The sequence below is a fragment of the Magnolia sinica genome, chromosome 18 (genome assembly GCF_029962835.1).
Source record: "Magnolia sinica isolate HGM2019 chromosome 18, MsV1, whole genome shotgun sequence".
NCBI classification, from domain to species: Eukaryota; Viridiplantae; Streptophyta; class Magnoliopsida; order Magnoliales; family Magnoliaceae; genus Magnolia; species Magnolia sinica.
The window spans coordinates 8156200-8184196 of NC_080590.1; the positions used below are offsets into that span (position 1 = coordinate 8156200).

Here is a 27997-nt window from a genome sequence, read left to right on the forward strand (position 1 = left end):
GTTGAGGATGGTATTTGGGTGTTATTTGGTGGTTTACTTCTCTTTTGCATTCTGACGTTTGAAGTGATTTCTGTTTTGTTGGAAACGGAATCCTTGCTTGCTCTTATTTTTTATTTTTAAGTGCTCTGATGGTGCGGTGTCATCCATTGCAGAGTCCCCATTTGAATTCCGGGCTCTGGAAGTAGCTTTAGAAGCCATTTGTAGTTTCTTTGATGCACGTACCACAGAGCTGGTGACTGCTGCTTATCCAGCTTTAGATGAGCTGACCTCCAAGGTAAGTGGAATTATTTTCTTTTGCATCATACATTTTCCAATCTACGATTTTTTAAATTTAGTCAACAAATGAATTTGCCCGTTGGTTGATGCTTATGTTATAAGCCCTTGGGTTATGCCCTAGGTAACAAGGGCACAACACTTTTTCTTAAAGTTTCCCCTGTCAAAATGTGTCCATGTCCACGTGTCCAACACTCTTTGGACACAACTCGAATATAGAACTGCTTTTTTATGTTTAGTTATTGTTATTTGTTATTTGTGATACATATTTAGAAGTAAAGATTTTTTTTGGGTTTTCTCCTCATTGTTGTTGTCATTTATTTGGATTTTACATATAAATAACTACAATATACTATAAAGTATTATATTTATTATTTTATATATTTGTATGGGTGTGTCAGCAAATCTGACTTTTTGAAAGCCATCATGTTAGAGACTCAGAATCCATTTCTGATTTTGACACGTGCCATACCTGTGTCATAGATGATTGTCTTGCTTGTTCACAAGCCAAAACTAAGCTGGATACAGCATCTTGCTTGTTCACATAAGCCAAAACTAAGCTGGATACAGTACACAGATACCCACAATCCCCCACTCAATCCACTTGAATTTAATAGCAATTATTTTCAGCTGCCATTCAGAAGGAAAATAAGCCTACTACATTGGGAAGTCACTCAGTGGCCAGTCCACATGATTAACTTTTGCTTCCTTTTTTTTTTTTTTTTAAATTTTTTATTTATTTCCAACATTGCTCTTGCTCTATAGTTATGGGGGTGAAGGAAAACTCTCTTCCAATCGCTTTCTGACTTCCCTCCCTCCCTCTTTCTCATGTTGAGGAAGAATCTACAGAAGAGTTGGAAACAATCTCTGGGATGGCATCTAACCATCCACTTACAAGCATTCTCAATTCTAATAGCCAGCAACATCACTCTGACCTCAAACCCTACCTACCCTTTTAGTTGTAAAGACAACACTTTCACTTTTACTGTTTACATCAACCTGATGCTGCAAAGACAATTCACCCCAATCTGTCCCAATCCAAATCCAGTGATATTGCTGTTTCCATTTGGAGATTTGGTTTGGGTAACTTGTGTTGGACCGTTGTCTATTGGAGATTTGGGTTGTTGCTTGGGCGTAGCAGTTGGTAGTTGATGACTTGACGTTGAGAGAATGGCTTAGAATAAAAAATGAATATGTAGGGTGGAAGTACGGGGTAAGAATACGATCGAGTAGGTAACAAATAATGTACAAGTACTGCAATAAAAGCGTGAGCGAGGGCATAACTTGATTAAAACAAGACTTGGCCCATCTAAAGGGTCAATTTTTTGGGTGTCCTAGTGTCCCTAAGGGCCTGTTTGATTTTCCAAATCGCATGTAAATGCCTTGGGAATTAGTAATTATTACTCCACCTGTTCGAAAATGCACTTGCATTTCTGTTTTGAAAACTGAGTCAAAGAGACTGGTTAATTTCTCGCCCCACCATGATATATATGATATATACGCGCTGATCGTCAGTTTTAGCGTAACATTTTGATTCATGAGCCAAAAAACGAGCCTGATCCAACACTCAAGTGGCCCACACTAAAGGAAACAGTGTCACCGATACATTTTTAACAGTAGATGTTCGATTCCCTAAATCTTGTGGTGTGGTCCAGTTGAGCTTTGTATCAGCCTCATTTTTTTGGTCAAGTTCTAAATTCAGCTGGCATAACAGATGGACGGTGTGGATAAGACACAGACATCATGGTGGGCCCCACATATATTTGGCAGTGTCCTCGGTTTTAGAGCTTAAAAAAGTAAGTGTCAAATCAAGCATCGATAACAATACCGTAATTACCCAGTGAAATAATTATTACCCATTTGCAGTGTATTTACCAAAGGTTTGGAAAATCAAACACACTCTAAGTAAGGGAGTAGATGGAACGAAACTTAAAATAAATTAAAGATAAAAAGGCGATGGGGGAGAAGGAGAAAATAAGCCACCCTTGATGTATGTTGAGCAGGGCAAGGTGTTGATGAGGATATTGAGTCAAGGAAGACTCAGGGAGTTACAACGGCAAGGGGGGAAAGTGTACTAACTGCTCATGAGGGTGAGCAACGACGTTAAATGTTTGTTAGGACTGGTTCGGTTTGTGATTTAGGGGACAATAGTGCAGTTGGAGGGGTTAACATCATGCCTTTAGCACACGACGGTAAGAGCCACAACTCTCTTGGCCCGATATTCATATTGTTGATGAGGATGAGAGCGAGCCACATGCAATTTTTGGTGATGAGATGATATTTAGGGAGGCCACTAGCAAGCAAAAGAAATTAAAGCAAATATGGTCAAAGAAGATTATAGATAATCTTGAAAAGGCAACAACAAAGTTATTTTTACATTATAGCATCCCTCGATATGTTGATGATTCCCTGTGTTTTCAGGTAATTGTGGATGCAGCAGCAAATGCAAGACCTAGGATAAAGCACCCATTTCTTATGACATTGGCACAAAGTATTTAAATGAAGTGTACAATCAAGTGTGGACTTGTGTACAATCATTTAGAAGAATATGGGTGAGTAAAGGATGCACAATCATGTACAATGGTTTGACTGGCCCAACTATAGTAAGCATTATAAAAGTCATGGTTTACTCTTACCTGGGTATAATGTTCATTAGAGCCATTGATGCATTTGAGGATGTGAAGACTGCTAGATATATATTTAGCTTGATGGATAGAATGGTGGATGAAGTTGGAGAGAGTAATGTGGTGTGGATTATCATTGATAATGAGGCATTGTATAAGGCAACGGGAAAGTTACCTATGGAGAAGAGTGTGTCAAAGTTGGTTGAGAATGCAAGGTTGATTGTGATATACATTTACAATCACAATCACAATTGGATAATTGCCCCCTTGAAGTTCATAGCGGGTGAGAATTGTTAGGGCTAGGGGCCACTAGATTTGTTACAAATTTTGTAGCCATGGAGAGTTTATATAGGGGCACTTAGCAAGATGATTGCATATCGGCAATGGTTAAGCTCTAAGTAAGGAAACAAGATGAGTGGCACGGTCGTGGGAGTGTGTGCGATTGTAAGAGACAACAAGTATTGGAAGAAAGTCATAAAGATTATGAAAGCAATAGGACCCTTGATTAAGGTTCTTCGACTTGTGGAAAGTGGCGATGGGCCGACGATGGGCTTTCTTTATGAGGCTACAAATAAAACAATGTTGTCTATTCAACGTGATTATAAACACTACACGGATTAGTGGAAGCTAATAGATAAGCATTGGAATAAACAATTTTACCATGTCGTTACACAACATGTAAAAAAAGTTACAACTATTTAGCTATTTTTTTAGTTCATAGTTACAATTATGACTTATGGGTTGCTTTTGTTAGACGTATAAGGATAAAAATTGATATGCTCTTTGTAATGGTTATCGGCTACTTCTTAAACCCTCTATTCTGACATGCACCTACATTTGAAGAGGACAAGGAAGTTACTATTGGTTTGAAAAATGTTATTAAGATGTTTAAGCTAGACTGATGCGGACACAAGTGCATTCAAGGTGTACCAACGAAGAAAGCGCCAACCACAAGTGCCGTCCTTGTGGATAGGCGACTATTGAGGAGCTGAAGACCTTTCACATGTGATTGGACATATAGAAGACCCCACTTAGGGAAGACACATGTGAAGGAAGATTGGAGAAAGAAGACCGAGCGCCCAAACTTTCCCATACTTATGTTATTTGCGTGTTTTTGACTTAGTTAGGGGTCTTTTAGTAATTTTATGTCTTTATTTGCTTATTCTAGGGGTATTTTAGTAATTTTATGTCTTTATTTGCTTATTTAAGTGGGCTAAAGCCCTAAACACGAATTTTAACTATTGATTAATGAAAAGCAAACCCTTTGGTTGCCTCCTTCCTCTCTTCTCTCTAATGGTGCTTCTTCTCTCCCCTTGATCTTCTTCTTCTAATTTCTTCTTGTGCCCCTCCAACTTCCTCAAGGTAATAACTTTCTTCCTTCTATTTTTCAGTTTTGGCTAATTCTTCTTCGATCAAAATCTTGAGAACCGATCTAAACCCTAAATCCCCAAATTCTCAAATCCCTAATCCGAGAAACTTCTTGGTTCTTCGGACTAGTGATCTTCATTGATCGATTGGGTGTGACCATGCAAGATCGGGAGGTCTCATCCCTCGCCGGATCCAACCAAGTAGTAATTGAATTCCATACTCCATGGTTGTAGTGATGGCCCGCTCCATTGCATGTTCCTTTATGATTTTCTCAGTTATGATGATTACTGTTAGAATTTTAGATCATTTATTCCTTTTATTTCCGCTGTTTAATTATCTCCATGAGCATGCATCATAATTAGGGTTGTCCTGCGTCAAATTTGGTATCAGAGCCAAGGCTTGCATGGTTTTTGTCTAGATCGAGTTATCAAATTAGGGTTTCGATTTTTAGGTTTAACTTAGGAAAGTTCCAGGTTTAGAAAGTTTTCAATTTTAGAAAGTTCCTAATCTGGAAAATTTTCAGATTTGAGTTGTTTCCTGTTTCAACCTAATTGTGTCAGTTCATAGTAGTTTTGCATTCATCGCATTCATCTTGAAAGTCATAACACCTAGTAGTCTAGTTAGGTAGAGTTTGGTTCAAGTCTTCATTGTATGCCCACGAGAAGAGGTAGAGGTTTCGGACTTCAACCTACCATGAATAACGAGCAGTTATTTGAGCAACTTGCTCAATTGATACAAAAGATAACCGCCCTAGAAGCGGGTCAAAGGCGTGAGTTTGCCCGCCTTGAGAACCAAATTACCACTACCATGATTAAGGTGGAGCAACTAGAGGCGTCCCAAAAGGAAAACCCCGTTGTAGGGGAAGATGCGCACTCCCAAGTGGAAGGAATCATTGAAGAACGTGCTGCCACACGTGGTGGTAGTGAGAATAGAGATCGTGGTAACGGTCGTGGTGTAGTGCGAGAGGCACGAGCCACATGTGGTCATCAAGACCATTATGATCCAGATGAGCGTGTGATGAAGAGTGTGAGAGTTGAGGCCCCGAGTTTTGATGGGCGCTTGGATCCCAAGGCGTTCCTTGACTGGGTTGCTGACATGGACCACTACTTTGAGTGGTATGGCATGTCGGAAAACGGTCAAATGCGGTTTGCTAAGATGAAGCTTGTGAGTCAAGCTAAGCTCTTCTGGACCAACACCGAGCGTAGGATAGAGAGAGTTGGTAGAGCCCCTATCACACATTGGTATGAGATGAAAGAGAAGTTGAAGGAGAAGTATCTTCCTCTCTCATACCGTCAGAAGCTCCTTGACCAATGGCAATCCTTACACCAAGGGTCAATGCCTGCCGCTGACTACATCGCTAAATTTGAAGAGTATGTGATGCGATGTGATATCCGAGAAGACCCTCTAGTAACGCTCTCGCGTTTCAAGACGGGCCTTTGTGCGGATCTTCAGCGCGAGCTTATTACTCGGCCCTTAACGGACTTAGATGAAGCATATCAAGTCGTGCAGGAGTTAGAGCAATATCTGAAGGCTCCTGTCGTTCGTCGTTTTAAGTCCCGAGACTCCAGTGCTAGATCTAGTTCCCAAGGAACTAGACCTAATATTGGTAGTCAACCTAGGGCACAGGCGACCATTCCGCCTAGGCCTAGGGAGGACAAGGGCAAAGGGGTTCTTGGTGCCGGTCCTAGTAACATGAGCCAAGTGAGGTGCTATGAGTGTGGCAACCTTGGCCACATGTCTAATCAGTGTCCTACGAAGAGCCGTGGGAGAGCCTTAGTTATAGGCGAGTCCCACGAGGGTGGAGATGACCAGGGTGATTATGAAGTTGAAGAGTATCACCCTGAAGGAGGACTTACTGATGAAGAAGTGGATAAAGCAACGCTTGCAGTAGTCAGGCGTGTGTTAGCTCAGTCTAGAAGTAGTGTTGACTGGCGTCGAAGCACTATCTTCTACACTATTGCCAAGTGTGGTGAAAAGAATTGTAAGGTGATAGTGGACAGTGGAAGTTGTCAGAATGTGATTTCCACTAGCACCTTAGATCGCTTAAAACCGAAATCCACACCTCATCCAGACCCGTATAAAGTTTCTTGGGTTGACAAGACATCCCTACCTGTCACCCAGCAATGTCTAGTCCCCATCGAGTTTGGGTCATACAAAGAGTCCCTGTGGTGTGATGTTTTACCTATGGATGTGGGACATGTTATCCTAGGTAGACCGTGGCTATTCGATAATGATGTCACGATCTTTGGCCGTTCGAATGCGTGTACTTTTATGTATAATGGTAAAAAGATCAAACTTAATCCCATGCCACCTGAGAATACACTAGGGAAGAAGAAGGATGAGAAGTCAAGTGAGCCTAGAGAAATGGGGAAATCCAAACCTAAGTCTTTACATATAATCAGCGCAAGAGAGTTTGAAAAAGAGGCTAAGGAGGATTCTATGGTGTATGCCCTTGTGGCTAGAGAAATTACACCTGAGGTTCCATCAGAGTTGCCCTGTGAGGTGACCTCGGTCCTAAAGGAATACAGTGATGTATTTCCTAAAGACTTACCAAATGAGTTGCCATCTATGAGGGACATACAGCATGCCATTGATCTTGTCCCAGGGTCTACTCTACCGAACCTTCCTCACTACAGGATGAACCCTGCAGCGCATGCAGAGTTGAAGAAGCAAGTTGATGAGCTTCTGCAAAAGGGTTTCATCCAAGAGAGTATGAGCCCGTGTGCCGTGCCTGCATTGTTGACACCAAAGAAAGACGGCACGTAGCGCATGTGTGTGGACAGCCGTGCCATAAACAAAATTACTGTCAAGTATAGGTTCCCTATACCTAGACTTGATGATATGCTTGACATGATGGCCAGGTCCACTATATTCTCTAAGATAGACCTCAAGAGTGGATATCACCAAATTCGTATACGCCGAGGAGATGAGCGGAAGACGGCGTTTAAGACAAAAGATGGGCTGTATGAGTGGTTGGTCATGCCCTTCGGCTTGACTAACGCACCCAGTACTTTCATGCGGGTGATGACACAAACTTTGAGGCCGTTCATGGAAAAATTCCTAGTGGTGTACTTTGACGATATTCTTATTTATTGTACCACTAAGGAATCACACCTTGAACATTTAAAGAAGGTCTGTAGTGTCCTTAGGAAGGAAAAGTTGTACGCTAATCTTAAGAAATGTGCATTCATGTCTAATCAAGTTGTGTTCTTAGGATTTATAGTGTCATCTGAAGGGATGCGCGCAGACCCTGAAAAAGTCAGGGCCATATTTGAGTGGCCAGAACCAAGGAACATTCATGAGGTGCGAAGTTTTCACGGCCTAGCAACTTTTTATCGTCGGTTCATTAGGGGTTTTAGCACGATCATGGCTCCCATTACCGAGTGCATGAAAAAGGGAGAGTTCGTGTGGTCTAAAGCCGCCGTCAAGGCTTTTAAAGAAAGAAGACCGAGCGCCCAAACTTTCCCATACTTATGTTATTTACGTGTTTTTGACTTAGTTAAGGGTCTTTTAGTAATTTTATGTCTTTATTTGCTTATTCTAGGGGTATTTTAGTAATTTTATGTCTTTATTTGCTTATTTAAGTGGGCTAAAGCCCTAAACACGAATTTTAACTATTGATTAATGAAAAGCAAACCCTTTGGTTGCCTCCTTTCTCTCTTCTCTCTAATGGTGCTTCTTCTCTCCCCTTGATCTTCTTCTTCTAATTTCTTCTTGTGCCCCTCCAACTTCCTCAAGGTAATAACTTTCTTCCTTCTATTTTTCAGTTTTGGCTAATTTTTCTTCGATTAAAATCTTGAGAACCGATCTAAACCCTAAATCCCCAAATTCTCAAATCCCTAATCCGAGAAACTTCTTGGTTCTTCGGACTAGTGATCTTCATTGATCGATTGGGTGTGACCATGCAAGATCGGGAGGTCTCATCCCTCGCCGGATCCAACCTAAGTAGTAATTGAATTCCATACTCCATGGTTGTAGTGATGGCCTGCTCCATTGCATGTTTCCTTTATGATTTTCTCAGTTATGATGATTACTGTTAGAATTTTAGATCATTTATTCCTTTTATTTCCGCTGTTTAATTATCTCCATGAGCATGCATCATAATTAGGGCTGTCCTGCGTCATAGACTTTAATCGGCAAGTTGATGCTATTAATGTAGTAGTTTAATCACTATTTAAAATTCGGTTTTCTATTTTGAAATGCATTACATATATCACCTATGTAGAGTGTAGACTTGTAGTACAAATGACTTGATTTTTCACAAGTGAAGCAATGTTATCAAATGGCATAAGCGATCTTGAGCCACCAGGTGGGCTTGATCGCTTATGCAATCGCATAAGCGTGCCCATTGATTTTTTGTTTTTGTTTTTTGAAAAAATAAAAAGAAATGCAAAAAATGGGAAATAGAAAAAAAAAATCATAAAAATTAAGAAAATACTGTGTAATTACTATAAGTGATCGGATTTTTTAAAACTATTTCATTATAATTTTTGTAATTACCTAATTACTACATTATTATATTACATTTAAATGACTATTAGACCATCTATATGTTATATAGCAATCAACAAGCTACACGAACAAATAATAACTTGTTACAAACACTAACATAAATTTTTTATTGATAACATGATGAGTTACTTGATTTATAAATGTACAAACTAACAGAGTAACGGTAAAAATAAAAATACGAGTTACAAAGTACAACTTAGTGAATGCTATACTAAAGAAATACTAATACCATACACATTGATCCCTAATCCATTGTGGCACATCATCACCATCACCATCACCATTGTCATCATCATCGTGATTTCCTTCAATATATACTTCATCTTCTTCAGTTATAGGAGTGCCTTTTCATAGGCAAAAAGTAGCAAAAATGAAAAAATAAAAATAAAGTGTCCAATGGTCACAAATATGGTGATTGGTGACTATATGATCTGGGGCCTTGTATGCAATTGTGTGATCATGTAATCGTTTATTTACATAAATTTTAACAAAACAATCAACAAACTACATTAAGAGAGAATTAATTATTAAAAACTTCAAACATAGAAATTTTATTGATAAATGGATAACTTGATAACTTGAAACAACTTACAAGTTACAAGTTATAACTTAATGTAGTCTTGTAGAGAGATTAGAGTAAGAGAGAAAGAGGAGTAAGAGAGAGAGAGAGAGAGAGAGAGAGAGAGAGAGAGAGAGATCGTAAGCTCTAGAGTGGAGAATAGTGAAAATGAGGGGGATTTGAGTGCCTATTTATAGGCAAAAGTGGCTGAAATTGCAAATAAAAAAATAAAAAATAAAATAAAATAAAGTCTCAACGGTCATATTTCTGACCATTGGGCCATTATGCGATCGCATACTTGCATATGCGATCGCATATAAAAGTATGCCATGGCATACTTGGCATGGTTGCATATGCCATGATGGCATATGCGATTTCTTCCATAATATGCGAATTTGCGATCGTGTGCGCGCATATGTGATTGCATTTGACAACATTGGATGGGAGTGGTAGCAGTAAGAGGAAACATGCCTATTATGATGATGATGACGACTATCGGGACATAATGGAGCCTACGAGTATGCCACCTGTCAGATCTTACAGTCTCCATGGCCAAACCCAATGGCATCATACCATATGGTCGATATGAGGATTATCCGCAGCCACCACCGGTACAACTGCCAATTGGTCACGAGCATACCTACATATTTGGCTACGCTCAATATTCTTAGTATGGATATGGACAATATAACAATGCAGACGATGATGATGGTGTTGAACAAGTTTGACAATCCTTTTGGTATTGATAGGGTAAAACATTTGGACTTAATCTTCAACACTTTTACTAAAGATATAAATTAAATATTTATATGTGTTTTACAACAGCGCCATACCCATACTTATATGTGTTATACACATTTAATATTTTGATTTGAATAATTTCATAGTCTAATAGTTGATAGATAAATTATAGTATTAGCAATATATGATACTAATTTATGACATATATCAACTATATATATATATATATATATAGTCTACAATAGGTCAACCTCACTCACATAGAACATTCTTACCAAAGAATGGTCCGATACACCATTGAATACATGATTAAAAAAAAAGATAGATTCCTGGATATCTCATTTTTTTTTTTTTTTGCTAAAAAATTCTATCCAATAAAGGCCAATTCGGACCCGATACCGATGCGTAACACAGTATCATATCGTTTTTTGTCTGGGCTGATCATATAGAGAGGGGTTGGGGTTATGGTGTTGGACAATATGTATGGTAGTCGCCACCCGTGCATTTCGGTATGCCCCATTTCATCATAAGTGCATACTGCACACACCACATTCATCCATGTACCCAAATTGTTCATATCCCTCCAACATCTTGTCCTAATCCATACCAAATGAAGTATATACCACTAATAGATCACGACCATTGATTGTCCATCGAGCATGATAAAACAAAACCAACGGTTGAAATAAATGATCCAACTTAATAAGGGAAACCATCTCAAAACATCTGGAAGTGTGGGCCCACAAATATGAGCCTGATCTAATCTCGACAACCATGATCTAAGCCACTAATTATAAGTTCGCGGTGACGACGGATCCATTATTAGATCACACGAGGTTCATTAACCTCTATACATGTACCCAATCATATCTGTTGTCAACCACATATTGTGGCATCGCTAGATGTGTCAAATTCATCATATCAAGAATAAGATCACCTCTTGCTTATCAAGTCAAAGGATAAGTCTAAGCTAGCATATGAGGAAGCCAATCCAAGCATGGTGGCCTATCAATTGGGAGATGGTGCGATTCTTACTACAAATATGGATATCCATACTCCTGTGAAGGGCCCTAAATAACAATGTGACAAATGACCTGATGGTGGAGAGTGGAGACTAAGCCATCCCTGTTCATCACCGGTTCACAGAAACACATTGGATAACCTCAAACAAGATTTGGATGGTCAAATCCTAGAGTGGTTATGGAATTTAGGATACTTAAGAACCGCATGAAACGAACTCTCCCATGACCAAAACCCAACCAATGTGTCACCTACTCTTTCACCATGGAGCCAACCATGAATTGATCCAAAGGATCAGCTACATCCATAAACGTAATGTTTTCATGCATGATTTTATCCTCTCATAAAAGAAGAATGTAAGGCACCGTTTGAGGTCATGGATATGTGACTTCAATAAATCCATGAACTTGTCAAATTCATGGATTTGCATTGGATTTGGATTTGGTGGGATATGTGGCAATGCAAGAACATTTAATGCAATGAAATAGCATTTATTGCTTTTAAGCAAGTCTCATATTTTGTGGATTTGCAAAGTCGCTTGTATTTGTTTATTTATTTATTATTATTATTTTTTTGGATTTAGATTTGCCCCAAGTTACGGATTTGGGAAATCCACGAATTTGATAATTTGTTGATGAAAAAAGAAAACCGGAGAATTTGAAATCCATGGATTTCACAAATCCTTGCCCCAAATCCCTCAAACCAAGGAGGCCCTCAAGCAAAAAGGTTACTAATGATTGAGTTCCCTTCATCATAAAAGATCTCTTATGACCATGTTCTAATCAACAATAAAATCGAGTTGGATTTCAAGGGCTCATACTTCCAACAAAATATCCTATCAACTTAAGAAATAAGATTGGGTGGGCCAAATCTGGTTGTTGCATTGTGGAGGATTGCCAACCTGATCGAGGCGATTGATTTTATAGATTTCTTTTTCCCATGTGCACTCTGAAGCAATTTCAGAGGCTGGTAGTCATTCTAAAGAGGAATCTATTAGGTTTCTCTATTTGTAGTTGATACTAGAGTGGGGCTACTTGTTGTATGATCTTATTTGAGAGCAGTTGATGAGGACATTGTGCGCACGCATGCCTGCACGACGCCCACACGCGCATGCACACCATCCCCCCTACGCACTTATGTACGTAGAAGGAGGGCCCCATCGTCGACCTGGCTCGATGACGACTTCCAGGGAGGGCCTCCTAGCTAGAAGACGAAGTTTGGATTCAAAAGAGTGGGCTCGATAGTCAAGAAAAGCCCATTATGGGATCTCATGATCGTGACCCACTAGTCGGATTGATTTCATATTTTAGGTTTTGCTTATTGTTATTATTTAGAACATCATGGACGCTTTAGATTTCCTTGTTTGGTTTTTATTTTAGTTTACTTCATCGCTAAGTAATAGGTTGCCCACATGGCGCGAGTTTAGGGGTATAGGGTTTTCCCTATAAATAGGCATCCCTTATAGTTCTTTTGATTAATTGAAGTTAAATAAAAATTCCTGCGTGGTTTTTCTGCTCGCTGAGTTTCTGAGTTATGGAAAAATTAAAGTAAGTGCGAAGCCCTCCCTTTTCGAATGGCCGAGATTAAAGTGGGTGTGAAGCCCTCCCTTTTCGAAGGGTTAACTACCGTGGTGCAAAGCCACGTTTATCCCCATCCGCCCTTCCATCTTATTTCATCATTCCCACAACTATATTCACGCCAAATCCGTTTGTTTTGCAGATGTTCATCCCTTTATAGCCAGTTTTCAAATTTTGGCCCTGCAGGAGGGTTGAAACTTTGACAGAGCACCACGCCCAGACCGTAGCTCGGATCGATGTAAGATTTGGAGGTTTTGCAGCCCAAGCCTAGCCGACCAGTGCCAAGAAGCTGATTTGGGAAGGCTGGCCTTCATCGCACGTGCGGCCAGCCCACCTGCGCACATGCGTCAGCCTCGGGGCACCATCTGCACGTAGGGACTGGGACAAGTTTTTCTCTCGTTTTCCTCTCTTCATCCCTAATTTTATAAACCCTAACCCTAGATTGCCCTAAATCTCCAATTTCTATCTCTTTTCTCATCCTAGGGTTCCTTGATTTGAAATTGGTGAATTCCTTGGATTAGGGATTGATTGTTATGCATGTGTGGATGATTTCTATTTCCCTTTGAGTATTGTTTGGTTCTTAATTTTTATTGATCCAGCCCTAACGTGTGTAGGCCTGGACCCACATAGATTCCCCTTGATTGAATATTTGGACTTTTGTGTGGGATGTGGAATTTGTGTAATTGTTTATGACTATGTGATCTTAAGCCTGAAATCTTGCACATCATATTTGAATTTCATGTCCTGTATCAAATTTGGTATTAGAGCCTAGGGTTCTTGTAGGGGAATTCATCACATATTTAGGGTTTACTTTATTTGAGTCCTTCATGCATTCAGTCCATCATATATAGCTGCTAGAAGACCGTAGTCCCTGATATATGTTGCTGAATTTTAGTAACGGTGTGTAGTCTCCTTCATATAGAGTCCCATAGGGTCATTTAGTTTTTTAGATGCATATAGTTGTCGTAGCAGGTCCTTAGGTTGAGCAAGTCAGTGTATGCCCACACGTACGGGTTGTGGTTTCGGTTTGCACCCCACACTAAACATGGTGCAACTGTAAGAAACAGTGACCAAGTTAGCCCAGCAGGTTGAGTCCTTGAGTAAGCACTTGGAACAACATATAGATAAACGCCTTGACCAAATAGAAGCCTCCTTTGGGGCAAACCCCATCACCGGGGAAGATGCCCAATCTCAGGCAGTTGGTCAGGATATACCGAATATGTGATGTCTTTCTTGATGATCTACCGAATGAGCTTCCCCCTATGGGGGATATACAACATGCCATTGATTTAATGCCTGGGGCGACTCTACCAAACCTCCCGCATTACAGAATAAACCTAAAGGAGCATGTTGAGTTGAAGAGGCAGATTGATGAACTCCTAGAGAAGGGTTTCATTCAAGAGAGAATGAGTCCGTGTGCCGTGCCCGCCCTTCTTACACCTAAGAAGGATGACACATGGAGGATGTGTGTTGATAGTGGGGCCATCAAAAAAATCACAGTCAAGTATCGGTTTCCCATACCGCGTCTTGATGACATATTAGATATGATGGCCAATACTACTATCTTCTCAAAAATTGACCTCAAAAGTGGGTATCACCAAATCCGTATACGCCTTGGTGATGAGTGGAAGACGGCTTTCAAGATGAAGGATGGGCTATATGAGTGGCTAGTCATGCTTTTTGGGTTAACTAATGCCCCAAGCACTTTCATGCGTGTGATGACCCAAGTGTTGAGGCCCTTCATGGGGAAGTTCCTAGTCGTATACTTTGATGATATCTTAATTAATAACATAACTAAGGAGCAACACCTCAACCATTTGAGGCAGGTTTGTAGGATCCTTAGGGCCGAGAAGTTGTACGCCAACCTAAAGAAGTGCACATTCTTGTTTAGTAGTGTGATCTTCTTAAGTTTTATTGTGTCAGCTGAGGGGGTATCGGCAGATCCCGAGAAGGTCAAGGCCATCGTCAATTGGCCTGAACCCCGCAATATTCATGAGGTGCGCAGCTTTCACGGCTTAGCCACCTTTTATAGGCAGTTCATTCGAGACTTCAGTTCCATTATGGCTCCCATCACGGACTGCATAAAAAAGGGAGAGTTTCAATTGACAAAGGCCGCTTCGAAGGCCTTCAAGGAGATAAAGGTCATGATGACCGAAGCTCCAGTCACGCGACTTACAGATTTTTCAAAAGCTTTTGAAGTCGCATGTGACGCATTAGGAGTCAGTATAGGAGGAGTACTTAGCCAGGAAGGGTACCCTGTCGCCTTTTTTAGTGAGAAACTGAATGAGGCGAAACAAAGATATTTCACCTATGACAAGAAATTCTACGCGGTAGTGCAATTACTATGCCATTGGCGTCATTACCTGTTATTGCAAGAATTCGTCTTGTTCTCAGATCACGAGGCCTTGAGATACTTGAACTCTTAGAAGAAATTAAGCCCCAGGCACGCTAAGTGGGTTCAATTCCTTCAAGAGCACACTTTTGTGCTTAAGCATAAGGTCGGTGTAGAGAATAAGCCTGCCGACGCGTTGGGTCGTCGAGTCGCATTACTCAACTCCATGATCGTTGAAGTTACAGGCCTTGAGCGCATCAAAGAAGAGTATTCTGAGTATCCAGATTTTGGGATTGTGTGTGCGTCATTATTAGAGAGTCCGTCAGGAGCTAACAATGAATATTTGATTTTGGACGGATATTTGTTTATGAGTGACCGCTTGTGCATACCACACACCTCCCTTTGTGATTTTCTTATCTGGGAGTTACATTCAGGAGGGGTCGCGGGTCATTTCGGTCGAGACAAGACCATTGTCCTAGTGGAGGATAAATTTCATTGGCCAAGCCTCAAGCGAGACGTGGCCAAAATTATTGGGCAATGCCGTACTTGTCAACTGGCAAAGCAAAGGAAACATAATACAAGATTATACACACCTTTGCTAGTCCCATTCATCCCTTGGCAGGACATCAGTATGGACTTCGTGCTTGGACTTTCCAAGACTATTCGGAAGCATGATTCCATATTTGTTGTCATGGACCATTTCTTTAAAATGACCCACTTCATTCCTTGTTCTAAGACCTCCAATGCATCTTATGTTGCCAAGCTGTTCTTTAGTGAGGTCGTCAAACTGCATGGGTTACCAAAAATCATAATGTCTGACCGTGACGTACGATTTATGAGTTACTTTTGGAAGACACTATGACACATGATGAATACTAGGCTCTAATTTTCTTATGCCTACCACCCTCAGTTCGATGGCCAGACTGAGGTGGTTAATAGGAGCCTAGGGAGTTTACTTCGATGTTTAGTGGGGGAGCATACCAGGATATGGGACACCGTATTACCTGTAGCCGAGTTTGCATTCAATAGTTTTGTCAATATGTCTACAAGTCTAAGTTCTTTTGAAGTCGTTATTGGTTGCAAGCCTAGGAAGCCTATTGATCTTGTCCCCATGTCATTGTCCCATAGGCCATCAGAGTTTGCAGAGTCTTTTGCGCACCACATCCATTCATTGCATCAAGAAATCAGGCGAAAGATCATTACTAGTAATGAACATTACAAATTTTCTGCAGACCAACATAAACGTTTCAAAGAATTTAATATTAAGGACTCTATGATGGTTTGCATCAGGCCCGAGCGGTACCCTCCAGGAGCCGTTTGTAAGTTATACGTGCGTAGCGCTGGACCCTTCAAGATTATAAAACGAAATGGTCTCAATGTGTATGAGGTAGATCTTCCACCTTCCATGGGAATTAGTTTCACATTCAATGTGGAGGATTTAGTTGCTTTTCAGGGACCCACTGATACTTTGTCCGGCCGTTCGCCCACCCATCCTGATTCCCCATATTTACCCCTTGATCCATGACCTCTTCCCGACCTTTCTTCCCAGCCTCTACCTCCCATACCTAGCCTTCACACACCCAGAGAGGAAATAGAGGATATCCTGGACCATGAGATAGTTTCAACGTCGGACGACGGGTTTCAGAAGTACCTGGTTAAATGGAAGTCACGCCCAGTGTTAGACAACACGTGGCTCATTGAGGAGGAGCTTTAGAGACTTGATAATGACATCCTGGAGTGGTTCAGGAGTTTTATTTCGCCAGTGGGGAAATCTTCGCAGCCGGGGAGAGTTGGTGAGGACAACATGCGCATGCATGCCCGTACGACGCCCACACGCGCACGCGCATGCAGGAGGGCCCCGCCATCGATCTGGCTCGATGACGACGTCCAAGGAGGGCCTCTTACCTAGAAGACAGAGTTTGGATTCAAAAGAGTGGGCCCGATAGTCAAGAAAAGCCCATCATAGGATCTCATGATCGTGGCCCACTAGTCGGATTGATTTCATATTTTAGGTTTTGCTTATTGTTATTATTTATCACATCATTAACGCTATGGATTTCGTTGTTTGGTTTTTATTTTAGTTTACTTCATTGCCAAGTAATAGGTTGCGCACATGTCGTGAGTTTAGGGGTATAGGGTTTTCCCTATAAATAGGCATCCCTTGTAGTTCTTTTGATTCATTGAAGTTGAATAAAAATTCCTGCGTGGTTTTTCTGCTCTCTGAGTTTCTGAGTTGTGGAAAAATTAAAGTGGGTGCGAAGCCCTCCCTTTTTGAAGGGTTAACTACCGTGGTGCGAAGCCACATTTATCCCCATCCGCCCCTCCATCTTATTTCATCCTTCCCACAACCATATTTGCGCCAAATCCGTTTGTTTTGCAGCTGTTCATCCCTCTATAGCCAGTTTTTAGAATCTAGTCCTGCAGGAGGGCTGAAACTTTGACAGAGCATCACGCCCAGACCATAGCTTGGATCGACGTGAAATTTGGAGGTTTTGCAGCCCAAGCCTGGCCAACTAGGGCCAAGAAGCTGATTTGGGAAGGCGGGCCTTCATCACATGTGCGGCCAACCCACCTGCACACGTGCGTCAGCCCTCGGGCACTGTCTGCACGCGGGGACTACTTTTGGGACAGGTTTTTCACTCGTTTTCATCTCTTCATCCCTAATTTTATAAACCCTAACCCTAGATTGCCCTAAATTCCCAATTTCTATCTCTTTTCTCACCCTAGGGTTTCTTGATTTGAAATTGGTGAATTCCTTGGATTAGGGATTGATTGTCATGCATGTGTGGATGATTTCTATTTCCCTTTGAGTATTGTTTGGTTCTTAATTTTTATTGATCCAACCCTAACGTGTGTAGGCCTGGACCCACATAGATTCCCCTTGATTGAATATTTGAACTTTTGCGTGGGATGTGGTATTTGTGTAATTGTTTATGACTATGTGATCTTAAGCTTTAAATCTTGCACATCATATCTAAATTTCTTGTCCTGCATCAGTAGTGTTCCAAATATCGACGATATTATCAATAATATCATCGATATTACTAGTATCACCAGGTCATCAATACCGAAACAGATGAAAGTATAAAAAATTCCAAATATCGCCAATATTTTCGATAATATAGAGGATACTGGGTGATATTATCGATATCAACAATACTTTGAGAAGAATCTCTCATAGAAGTTTCACAATGTTGGCAATACCATCAATAATATTGTCGATACCAGCAATATATCCCTGATACTAGGAAAAGATCTGTAAACAGGCGAAAATTGATGAAAATTTTCGGATATATGATATATATATATATATAAATTTTATATATATATATATATATATATATATAATTTTGTTCCTTATGTGATTCCAATCACTCTTGGTTTTTGTTGAATGAAAGTTTGGATTTGGAGAGAATCTTGACTCGAAACGAACACAAACACGAACATGAGTTGGAATTCAAAGCTGACAAAGAATCCATTGGAACATTTTTTTTTTTTTTTCAAATGTTAGCATGGATTGCAATGGAAATCCATGTATAGACATGGATTTCCATGTGTTGACATCGATTTGTGGCGAAAAAACTAGCATTAAAGTGAAAATCGGGAAAATCCTTTTTTATTTTCAATTTTATATTGAAAAATGTGGTTTTCACTGTTAAATAATGTGGAAAATTTATATAATATTTTGTAATGATTTTTTTCGACAACACATGGTTAAGCCCCTATAAATGAAAACTTATTGCGCATGGTTATTTTTTACAATATTTTGATTCATACATGTGTAAACATGTGTCTTTTAACATCTCCTGAAATTCCACTGAAAAATTGCACCTTTTTCCCAACTTGTCCCCATTGTTTCCCTCAGACAATGATATTTTTCCAAGTATCAGTGATGCCGATGCATGTTTCCATATCCCCAGTCATCAATACATGTAATGTTACCAATACTAAACATTGGTTGAGAGTACGGATTGATGTATCTTGTGTTGTTCATAGCTGTTTCTATTGCTGTTACTTTTAATAAAATTTTGAGCCATTCATTTACAAAAGGAAAAAAAAGAAACAGCAGCATATCCAAATACCCATTCTACATTACATAAGCATTATTAAACAGAATTCTCCACACCCGGATCACATCTTCTTACTCAAGTTCCAAAACCTCTTCTTCCCGTCATCACCATCAAATCTTGCCCAAATGCATGATGAGTTGCAACTGTTTCTGCAGTTCCCACCTTAAAAACTTCAACATCAATGCCAAGGGAATGAAGTTGAGCAATGAGGGATTCCATGAACAGACACCCAACGAACCATCACTGGATATGATTTTGAGGGGTGTGTTTGTGGTTGCAAGTTAGGTGGTGGCGTCTAGACGTCTAGTTTGGTGTTTTTTGGGGAAGCTGGAAGAAGGGAAACTGATGGAGGAGCAAGTTGGAAATAGGATATATTTACTGACACCCTCTGTGTATTTGTTTATTTGTTTTAGAGGCTTTGTGGATTATTGTCCAAAATAAGAGTTTTGCAACCTAAAAAAAGTGGGTATTTTTTATTTTTTATTTTGAAGGATGAGGGTATTTTTTATGGATAACACTTCCAGTAACTTTATGCTGGATGCACTTGTGTTGTCTCATGCTTCTCCTGCTCTTGTTAAATTTAACTACCAATAACTACAATGTGCAGATTCGCAATTGTAACTTGGATCAGGTCCGTAAGTTGAAGAATGCAATGACAATGTTGACTGCTTGTGTTCAAAGGGTATGGTTTTTCTCTCCATTTTGCAACATAGATGTACCAAGAAACTTCCGTATGCAATTTGAGATACATTTTTCACTTGGATGTGTACAAGTAGAAATTAGGTTTTTTGTCATGTTTGCTGCTGTGGGCTATGGCTTCCCTGGTGGCATATCCAAACAGAGATAACAGAGAAGCTATTTGGGTTATTGATGAAGTAGGACCAATGATAAAAATAGCATCTATGTATTTTACTGATTGCATTAGAACCAGCACTAGTTTATAGTTAATAACCTCCATTAGGTAAAACACATCTTATGCTGTCACTAGCAAATTTTTGGAAGAAGTCCCATGCATGATATACTAGTCCAATCATCCATGCGAAACAGCTAGCGAAGTTCTGTTGTACTGTTGTGACATCATTTTCTTCTACGGATCATCTTTCAGCTTGCACAATGAATGCCTGAAGCAACTAGTCCAGTAGTCTCTTCAAAGAAAATGAGGCTGTCTGTCTTAAAATTTAAGTATCTTGGTTATGATCCTTCCCTTCATCTCTGAGCTCTCATCCTGAAAACCCAAAAAAGTCAGCGAACTAAAGACAATTGAATCCCAATCCCTCCGCAGTGGGTCCATTGAGATTTCAGAAAACTCTGGCAGCACCATTGCCCGCTCAAATACCAATGAGGTGATTTGAGAAAGGAAGGGGAACACCTTTATCATCAAAGAACATATTCGGCAACACTATTCCCGTTTTCTTCAAATTCTTGATTGTAATGATTATTTTCATAGAGGCAATCCATGCTCCATTGAACTTTTTATTGTTGCCTTTTTCAAAAAAAAATAAATTCTAGTAAAGGTGGGATATAACAGTATCTTCACTCTGTCAAAAGAATGTGCCTGTAATTTTTCCTTCATCAAAATTATAAAATTCTGAGCCCAACTGGCCTACTGGAAAAATAAATAAATTAGTTCTACAGTTTCTAAGGAAAAGTGACACTCGTCAGAATGGCATCACACCATACTTAATCTGGGTACGTGTTGCTAATCAGGAATGAGACCAAACAATGATGGGTAAATCTTAATTTCCTCACCAATCAAAACCATACTAGCTTACTCGTTTTGGGAGCTTTTTACTATCTATTTCCATTTTGCCGACCATCATTTTGGAAACTAGATTTTCAGAGCTATTGTCATCAATTATCAATCATCATGAAACACACTTCCTCTTTGAGGTACAAGTAGTTTAGAAGATATCGGACTGCTCACAATCCTTTTCTTTGGCCAGTATCTTTGGGGCTATCAAACTTCTTGATTTGATTGAAGTAGGCCCATTGAGTCAATGCAACTCTGTACATGCTTCTTTGCCTGCCACTTATTTCTTACCCATTTCGTTTTGTTTTTGCTGGGACTAGGTTAACTTTCGCTTCATGTTTTCTTTTGAGGCGCTCATATGATCTATATGATTATACACCATGTACTCGAAACATGTTGGCCTAAGATACTCAGACAGGGCAAGGAATAATTGGTGATTTAATGGGCTTGCATACTCTTAAAATTGAAGTATCAAACTGGATATGACATATATGCATCACCTATTGTGAAGATATTCAAATATCATAGCCTCACCCACAGGTACAAGCAAATGGCCTTTGAATCACCTCATTCCCTTTTCTCCTCTCTTGGCTGGAATTTATTGGATCCAGAATAGAAAGCACATCGCTGTCCCCTTGAACTACTTTCGTTGGGAGCTTAAGGTGCCCATGTTATTAGGCTCTAACCTCTATTCAGCTTTCAATGATAATTGAAAAGACTCATCGAGAGTATGTTTCCTAGCCAAAGAACATTTTGTTCTGAACTTTGGAGTATAATCTACCAGGAAACCTTGATTTATTGACCTTCTATTTTGGAAACATTGTTGCGGATCTCAGAACAAAATGTTTGATGTATCATCTTTGATGCTCATGTTTCCTTGATGAAACATCAAATGGGACTGTGGAGGAGAACCTGAAGGAAAACTTTGCCGCATCACCTTCCATCCACTTCCAATTCTGTATTCCTTTTCTTCTCTGTGTCTCAAGTTTGTTGCAAGTTTGCAACTGCATCCTCTATAGGAATGCATGGGCCTTCGACTTTGCAGTCAAAACTTCTTTTTCAGAATATACTTTTCACTCGAGAAAAAATATCCTTCCAGCATGTCTTTAAAGGCCAACCAGTCAATATAGTTCCCAGGTTGGAGATCTTCATGGAATTGGAGGCATCACAGTGATCAAGTGAAAAACTTGATCACAGTCCTCTAATCTTGGTCTCTTCTACCCAATTGGTGATTGGACAGAACATTGGAATCACTTTTTTTTTTTCTTTTTCTCCCGTCTCTTCTAACCCTATTGTTGATTGAACAGAACATCTGAATCACTTTTGTTTGATTGCACAATGCTTCTCTCTTCCTATCTGATTATACAGCAAACATCATTATGCATGTCAGCTCAACTTCTCTTCTCCTTCTCCATGGATCTGAAATAAATCAGGTCTAGTGGTCTGATACTAACTTGATGTAGGGTAGTTCATTGTTAGATGAGCCAAAAAAAAAAAAAAAACACTCATGGATGCCAACAAACCACAAATTCTATCAATCACACAATAAAAAGAAAATGTGAATTTTGTATAAAAATGGATGTAGAAACTAGAAAGAAATATCAATAAATCCAAATATACGAGAAAGAAGGGATTCAAACTTACAAGAAGCCAATGGTGTAAACCCTAAGAAAAGTCCACTTCCAATTTTACCTTTCAAAAAAAAAAGGAGTCCACTTGCAATTTCTTTTTTTTTATTTTCAAAAAGGAAGAAGAAAAAACAATCTGTTCCTATTTTCTGTAAATCAGCCCGTAAGTACTCATAATTAACCCTAAAACAACTTTTAACCTAAACCATAACTTAGCTTTTAGCTTCAGCCTTTAAAGAACCTGTTTGAAATTCCCAATCATAGTCTGAACACTCGAACTAATTCAACTTCAAATGACCTGGTCAACTTGATCATATTTCGAGTTGATAGACCAAAAGCTTGATTTGGTGAAGACCTGGTCAACTTGACTCTACTGGTCAATACTTTTTTTAAAATATTAGATATTATTGATTCATGATATTTATTGCTCAACCAAGACTCAACCTGGTCTTTTAGTCTGACTCTAATCAACCGGCCCTAGAGTCAAGATTTTTTGTTTTTGAACCATGCTCCCAGGTGACTTAGTCATGTAGTCACTTAGAAGCCTTCTAATAAGTTACCAACCACTTATCATCATCTCATTGTGGCCTTGTCCAACTTATCAAGTTTCCTAGTTAAATTATCTGACAAGAGAAAAAGCCCCATAAGGGACCTAATGAGACTCTTCAAAGAATGCGCTGAAATTCCTATGAAAATAGTGAAATAATAGAAAAGGTGGTCTTTGAGCTCACGCATCTCATCATAACTATGGTCCAATCTGTTGACCATTGACCACTTCACCCGTCTGATTTTCATTCTATTTAGAACCTGTTTTTTTTTGCTTTGGCAGTTGGCACCATGGGCAAGTCCTCCAACTTCGGTTCCAATTTGACCATTCTTTCCCTTCCATTTCCACAGTGAGTACCATGGAGTTTCATCCAGTGCACATCATAAAGGCTTCGTATGCTATACTGGTCTTCTCTTCTTCATGTTTTTTGTGCTCTGTTTGTAACACCTTCCTTTAGATATAAAACTCTACCTTAACTCTTCACCAACCCACTAGTTATTATGAATCTAGAGTGAACCATCCCTGTTAGGCTGCAGGTCTGTCTTATTATGACTACTGTGGAAGTTATCCATAGAAAATAGCGATCATACTTATTGGTTATTGTAGGTTGTATAACCAAACCTCATTGTACCCGTGTAATGATTTTGTGTGGTTTGGAATATCCCCCATGCACGATCCTTGTCATACTTGTGCAAGTACGTGGGTACCATAGGTGGTGAGTGTAACCTGCAGCTACTTCATAATTATTTTTTGGTGCATCTTGCGGCCATAGCAACTTTTATGGACGTGTGATTCAGTGGACTTTTGTGTTAAGATGTCAAATCATTTGGAAAATATGCCTAATAGTCACCATATGGTCATTCTGGGAAGCACACAGTAACCAGATATTTCGAGACGACATAATTGCTTGAAGCTTGGAGGAATAGAATCACAGAGGCATATTGTCTCACCGGCCATGGTGGAAAGTTTTAAGATGTTGAAAGAAATCACAGGGATCAATTGAGGTGAGGTTACGGAAAATGGAAGCCATGGTGACAAGTTTCCTCAAGATCAATTTTGAGAGAATTTCTATCAACAATCTGGGCCCCACAATGTTGTGAGATTACATTAACCTTAGAGAAGTTATTTTGAGGCTGATTTTCTTGCGAAAGAGGGATTTACTAGACCATCTTCTTACTTTGTCAGCTTTCTAATTGTTGTAATGACGGAAGCTCTTATTTTATTCTTTCTCACTTGTTGAAAGATTGTTAATTATCATATATCATCACCATCATCATCATTTAAGCCTTATCCCAACTATTTGGGGTCAGATTGTTAGTTGTCATATATATTATAAATAATTTGTTCTGACTGGTGGTTAAAATGTGATTTAAAGTTGCCAGTAAAAAATAATAATAAAAAGAAAAAGAAAAAGAAAAAGAAAGAAAGAGAAGAAAAGGAAAGAAAAGTGATTCAAGTTAAGATGCTTGCTAATGAAAATGACATTTAGTTCCACACCAAGGATATGCAGCACAAGGAGTCACAGATTGAAAATGTCATACTCCTGTTTTTGAAGTTACCTTAGGAATATGCTCTCAATGGTGTTTCAGTGCAAATATTATTGCTCATTTCGATCCTAATTTCTCAATTACTGTCTCATGTTCTGTATCTCAGATATGCACATTAGAGCTTAAACTTATGTTCTAGTTGGTTTATGAATAAATTTGTTGCCTTTCCCAGGTGAGGGATGAGCTTGAACAGCTTCTGGATGATGATGATGATATGGCGGATCTTTACTTAACAAGAAAGTTGGCTGGGGCATCTTCACATGTAAGCAGCTCTGGTGTACCCAATTGGTTCCCTGCCTCTCCAACTATAGGCTCAAAGATATCTAGAGTAAGAAGGGCTAGTGCTGCAACAATACATGGAAATGAGAATGATGTTGAGGAGCTTGAGATGTTACTTGAGGTAATAATAGTAAACCTACTTGAACAAATCATATTTGATCAAGTCTAAGCTGTGTTATGTCTAACTTTGCAGGCATACTTGATGCAGATTGATGGTACATTGAACAAATTGACCAAGGTGAGCATTGTTTGTAGTTATTGTGATCTCAAATATTGACTTCTTTTCTGTTGGTCAACATCCAGTAGTACAAGAAGTATTTTGCTCCTTTGCCTTTTGCTAATATGGGAAGTTGTGGGCATTGATATATGAATGTTCCTATTGAGAAAGTAATTAAGTTGAAAGTAGCAAGTATTTTTTTTTTTTTTTTTTTTATTTTCAAGTCTGAAAGTTCTCAACCACCGAAGGGTCATAATAAAGTAGTAAGTCTAAAGGGTCCATATTTGGGAATGGTGTTGTCAACTCAATTGGATTTTTATTTTGAGATTGCAGCATAAATTTATTTATTTTAAATTATTTTGTTTTCAATATATGGTTTACCATAGAGATGTGGCGAGAGAAAGGAAAAGGTGAACATATTCCATCAACTAACAGAGAATCGGGTGGGACGGCGGAGGGGGAATTATGGGGACTAAGAGGAAGGCAGAACAACAGAGGAATGGTAAGAGGGGTCCACCAGGATTATTGGAATACCTGACCCTGTTTGTCGAAAGCTTTTCGGTAGGGTTATTGCCAGTCAATTTCGAATGGGTCTTTGTGTGGGTTGGGTCAGTCATGGAAGTTGTGATTCCAAGGAAAGGAGCTCAAATAACATTAGAGGGTTCTCATTCGTTTTTTTTTTTGAGTTTGGAAGAGGTGATTGAAAAGGCAGTCTAGCTTCTGAATGGGGAGAGATTTGGTGAGCGTGGTATGGTCCAGAAAGAAAGAATAGAGAAGGGGAGTGTTGCAAGAAGCAAGGGAAGACAGACAAGAAAGGAAAGATGATGGCGGACTAGAGGGAAGTAGGGTCGCAAATGCAGGGTCCTATTCCGTTGTTAATGGGAACGGTAGTTAGTAGGCAAGGTGTTCTGTAACGGTACGGCCATCACCGTTACCTTTACGATACGGGGCATAACGGCTGTTACGGCCCCGTAACGGCCATTACGGTCTCTCTCTTTTATTTATTGAAAAAAACCCCGAAAAACCTGTATCTGCCCCATAATGTTGATTAAAAAGTATGAAAAACCTATATATGTCCCGTAATAGACCATTACGGGGCTATTATGGCCTTTATGGGGGATGTAACGTGCCGTTAACGACAATTACGGGTCATTTTTTTCCATTACGACCATTACGACCCCGTAACGTGTAACGGTTGCCACTGTTACCTTTATGGCCCCGTAATGGCCTTTACGGCACACCATGTTGGTAGGTCCTTTAAAGAAGTTGTGGTGAACGCCTCAAGGCAAGGGGTTAAGGCCCCAGAGAAAGCAGATTCTCTTGCGGAGAAGTGGGTATGGAGACTGTTTACGGAGGAGGGACCGAAAGTGAGAATCCATAAGAAGGCCTTAAGAGGATTCTCTGAAATCCTTTTGAGTTTTGTTTCGCGGCTGTAGTAAGGTCAGGTCTACTAGAAGAGAATTCGGTGTGGCTAACTCAAAATTGCAGCTAGGTGGATGAAGAAGATATAGCGGTCAAAAGGCTCCAGGAAGACGTGATGCTGATCTCTCTGGGTTGCCATGAACACGCTGATTCTGTGTTTTCTGTGTGTAACTCGTGTCAAGATGGCACAGTAAAAAAGAATAATAATCCAAAAATGGAATGAGTAGTTAGTGTTTGGGTGAGGACCATTGGTACCAAATCTGGAATATTCCGTTGGAATTCTGGATCGATGGCATCTTTAGGGAGATCGGAACTTGTATCGGAATTGTAGTGGCGATTGATACTTGAATAGACAACGACGAGGAATTGCAGTTTGGAAGGATTCAAATTACGAAGAAGAAACTCAACTTGCATCCAGGAATTATCAATTTAAGGGTTGATAATGCAAAGGTAATGGTAATAGTGGTGCAGGAATCGAAAGAACAAGTGTTAGATGTTGGTGGAGAGGGGAGACAATTGTCAATGGCAGCCATGTGAAAGGGCGAAGGAGCAAAAAGAAAGTACTCTTAGGAAACACCGGTTGTCGATGACAGTTCCTGTCGTCTTCCTATTAGTTATAAAAAAAAAAGGCGTCTCAACCAAAGAGTAGGAAATCTCGATGCGTGGAGGAGGGAAAGGGAACAAGGCGGCGCGTTTCGACTACACATTTATGAGAGGGAAGGACGAGGCAATAAAAATGCTAACGCATGCACGGCACGTGGCACTGTGGCTGACATTATATTAAAGAGGAAGAGAGAGTGACAACGAGGTGGGATGATATTAGGTTGAGTATAGAGGATGGTAATTGGGCTCGTGTGTTGGGCCCTTCACGTGCAAACTTGTATCCGTTTCTTACACAAGTGGAGAACAACTTACCTATTGGTACGTGTGTCAGCTTTATTAATACAGAGCCCGATCCCAAGCCGCACGATGTTGTAATCGCAACACCTGTGTGGTAACCAAGGTGGGCCGTTGAGGTACTAAAACAGGGCACTCGATCAGTGCTCGTCAATCTAGTCTGTTTTGGGTACATCGACACCACAAATGAAGTGTACAGAAGGTTAATTAGGGTACGGGTCTTACAATATATCATAGAGGGTGCAAGGAAGTAGTGGGAAGAGAGGGTTAGGGATATAATAATGGAGTAGGGACTTCTCTTTGAATGATCGAGAGTATGGATAGAGACCATAAATTTTCCTGTTGTTCTGAACAAAGATCTTCCAGAGGACTCATACACAGTGAGCGAAGAGGAGCAGGTAGAGGAGAGGGTAGTTGGTACTGAATCGAGGTTTAAAGAGGCCGAGGACCAACAATGGAGCTCATCCCAGAGAGGCAGAGATCCCTAACCAAAATCAAAGCCACCCAATTAGTGCTCTATGGCGAGATGGGAGAGGTCCCTTCTTCTTTAGATGGCAACGAGCGAGAAGACCAAAGTCCAACTTCCCCTATATTGGCAAGGAAAGAGGTCGGGTGCGCCAAATTGGAAAAAGTT

The 27997-nt window shown here is 40.0% G+C and overlaps 1 protein-coding gene across 1 annotated transcript in view; it reads left to right on the forward strand.

Moving 5' to 3' along the window:
• Positions 1 to 25520, forward strand: part of LOC131233756 (magnesium transporter MRS2-2-like) — a 43710-nt gene extending 18190 nt beyond the window's left edge. The window contains exons 4-8 of the mRNA XM_058230544.1: positions 153 to 274; positions 19684 to 19758; positions 24721 to 24957; positions 25021 to 25065; positions 25431 to 25520. Of these exons, the coding sequence (XP_058086527.1) occupies positions 153 to 274; positions 19684 to 19758; positions 24721 to 24957; positions 25021 to 25065; positions 25431 to 25520 (569 nt within the window). The remainder of the gene's footprint in view (positions 1 to 152; positions 275 to 19683; positions 19759 to 24720; positions 24958 to 25020; positions 25066 to 25430) is intronic.
• The last annotated feature ends 2477 nt before the right edge of the window (positions 25521 to 27997 follow it).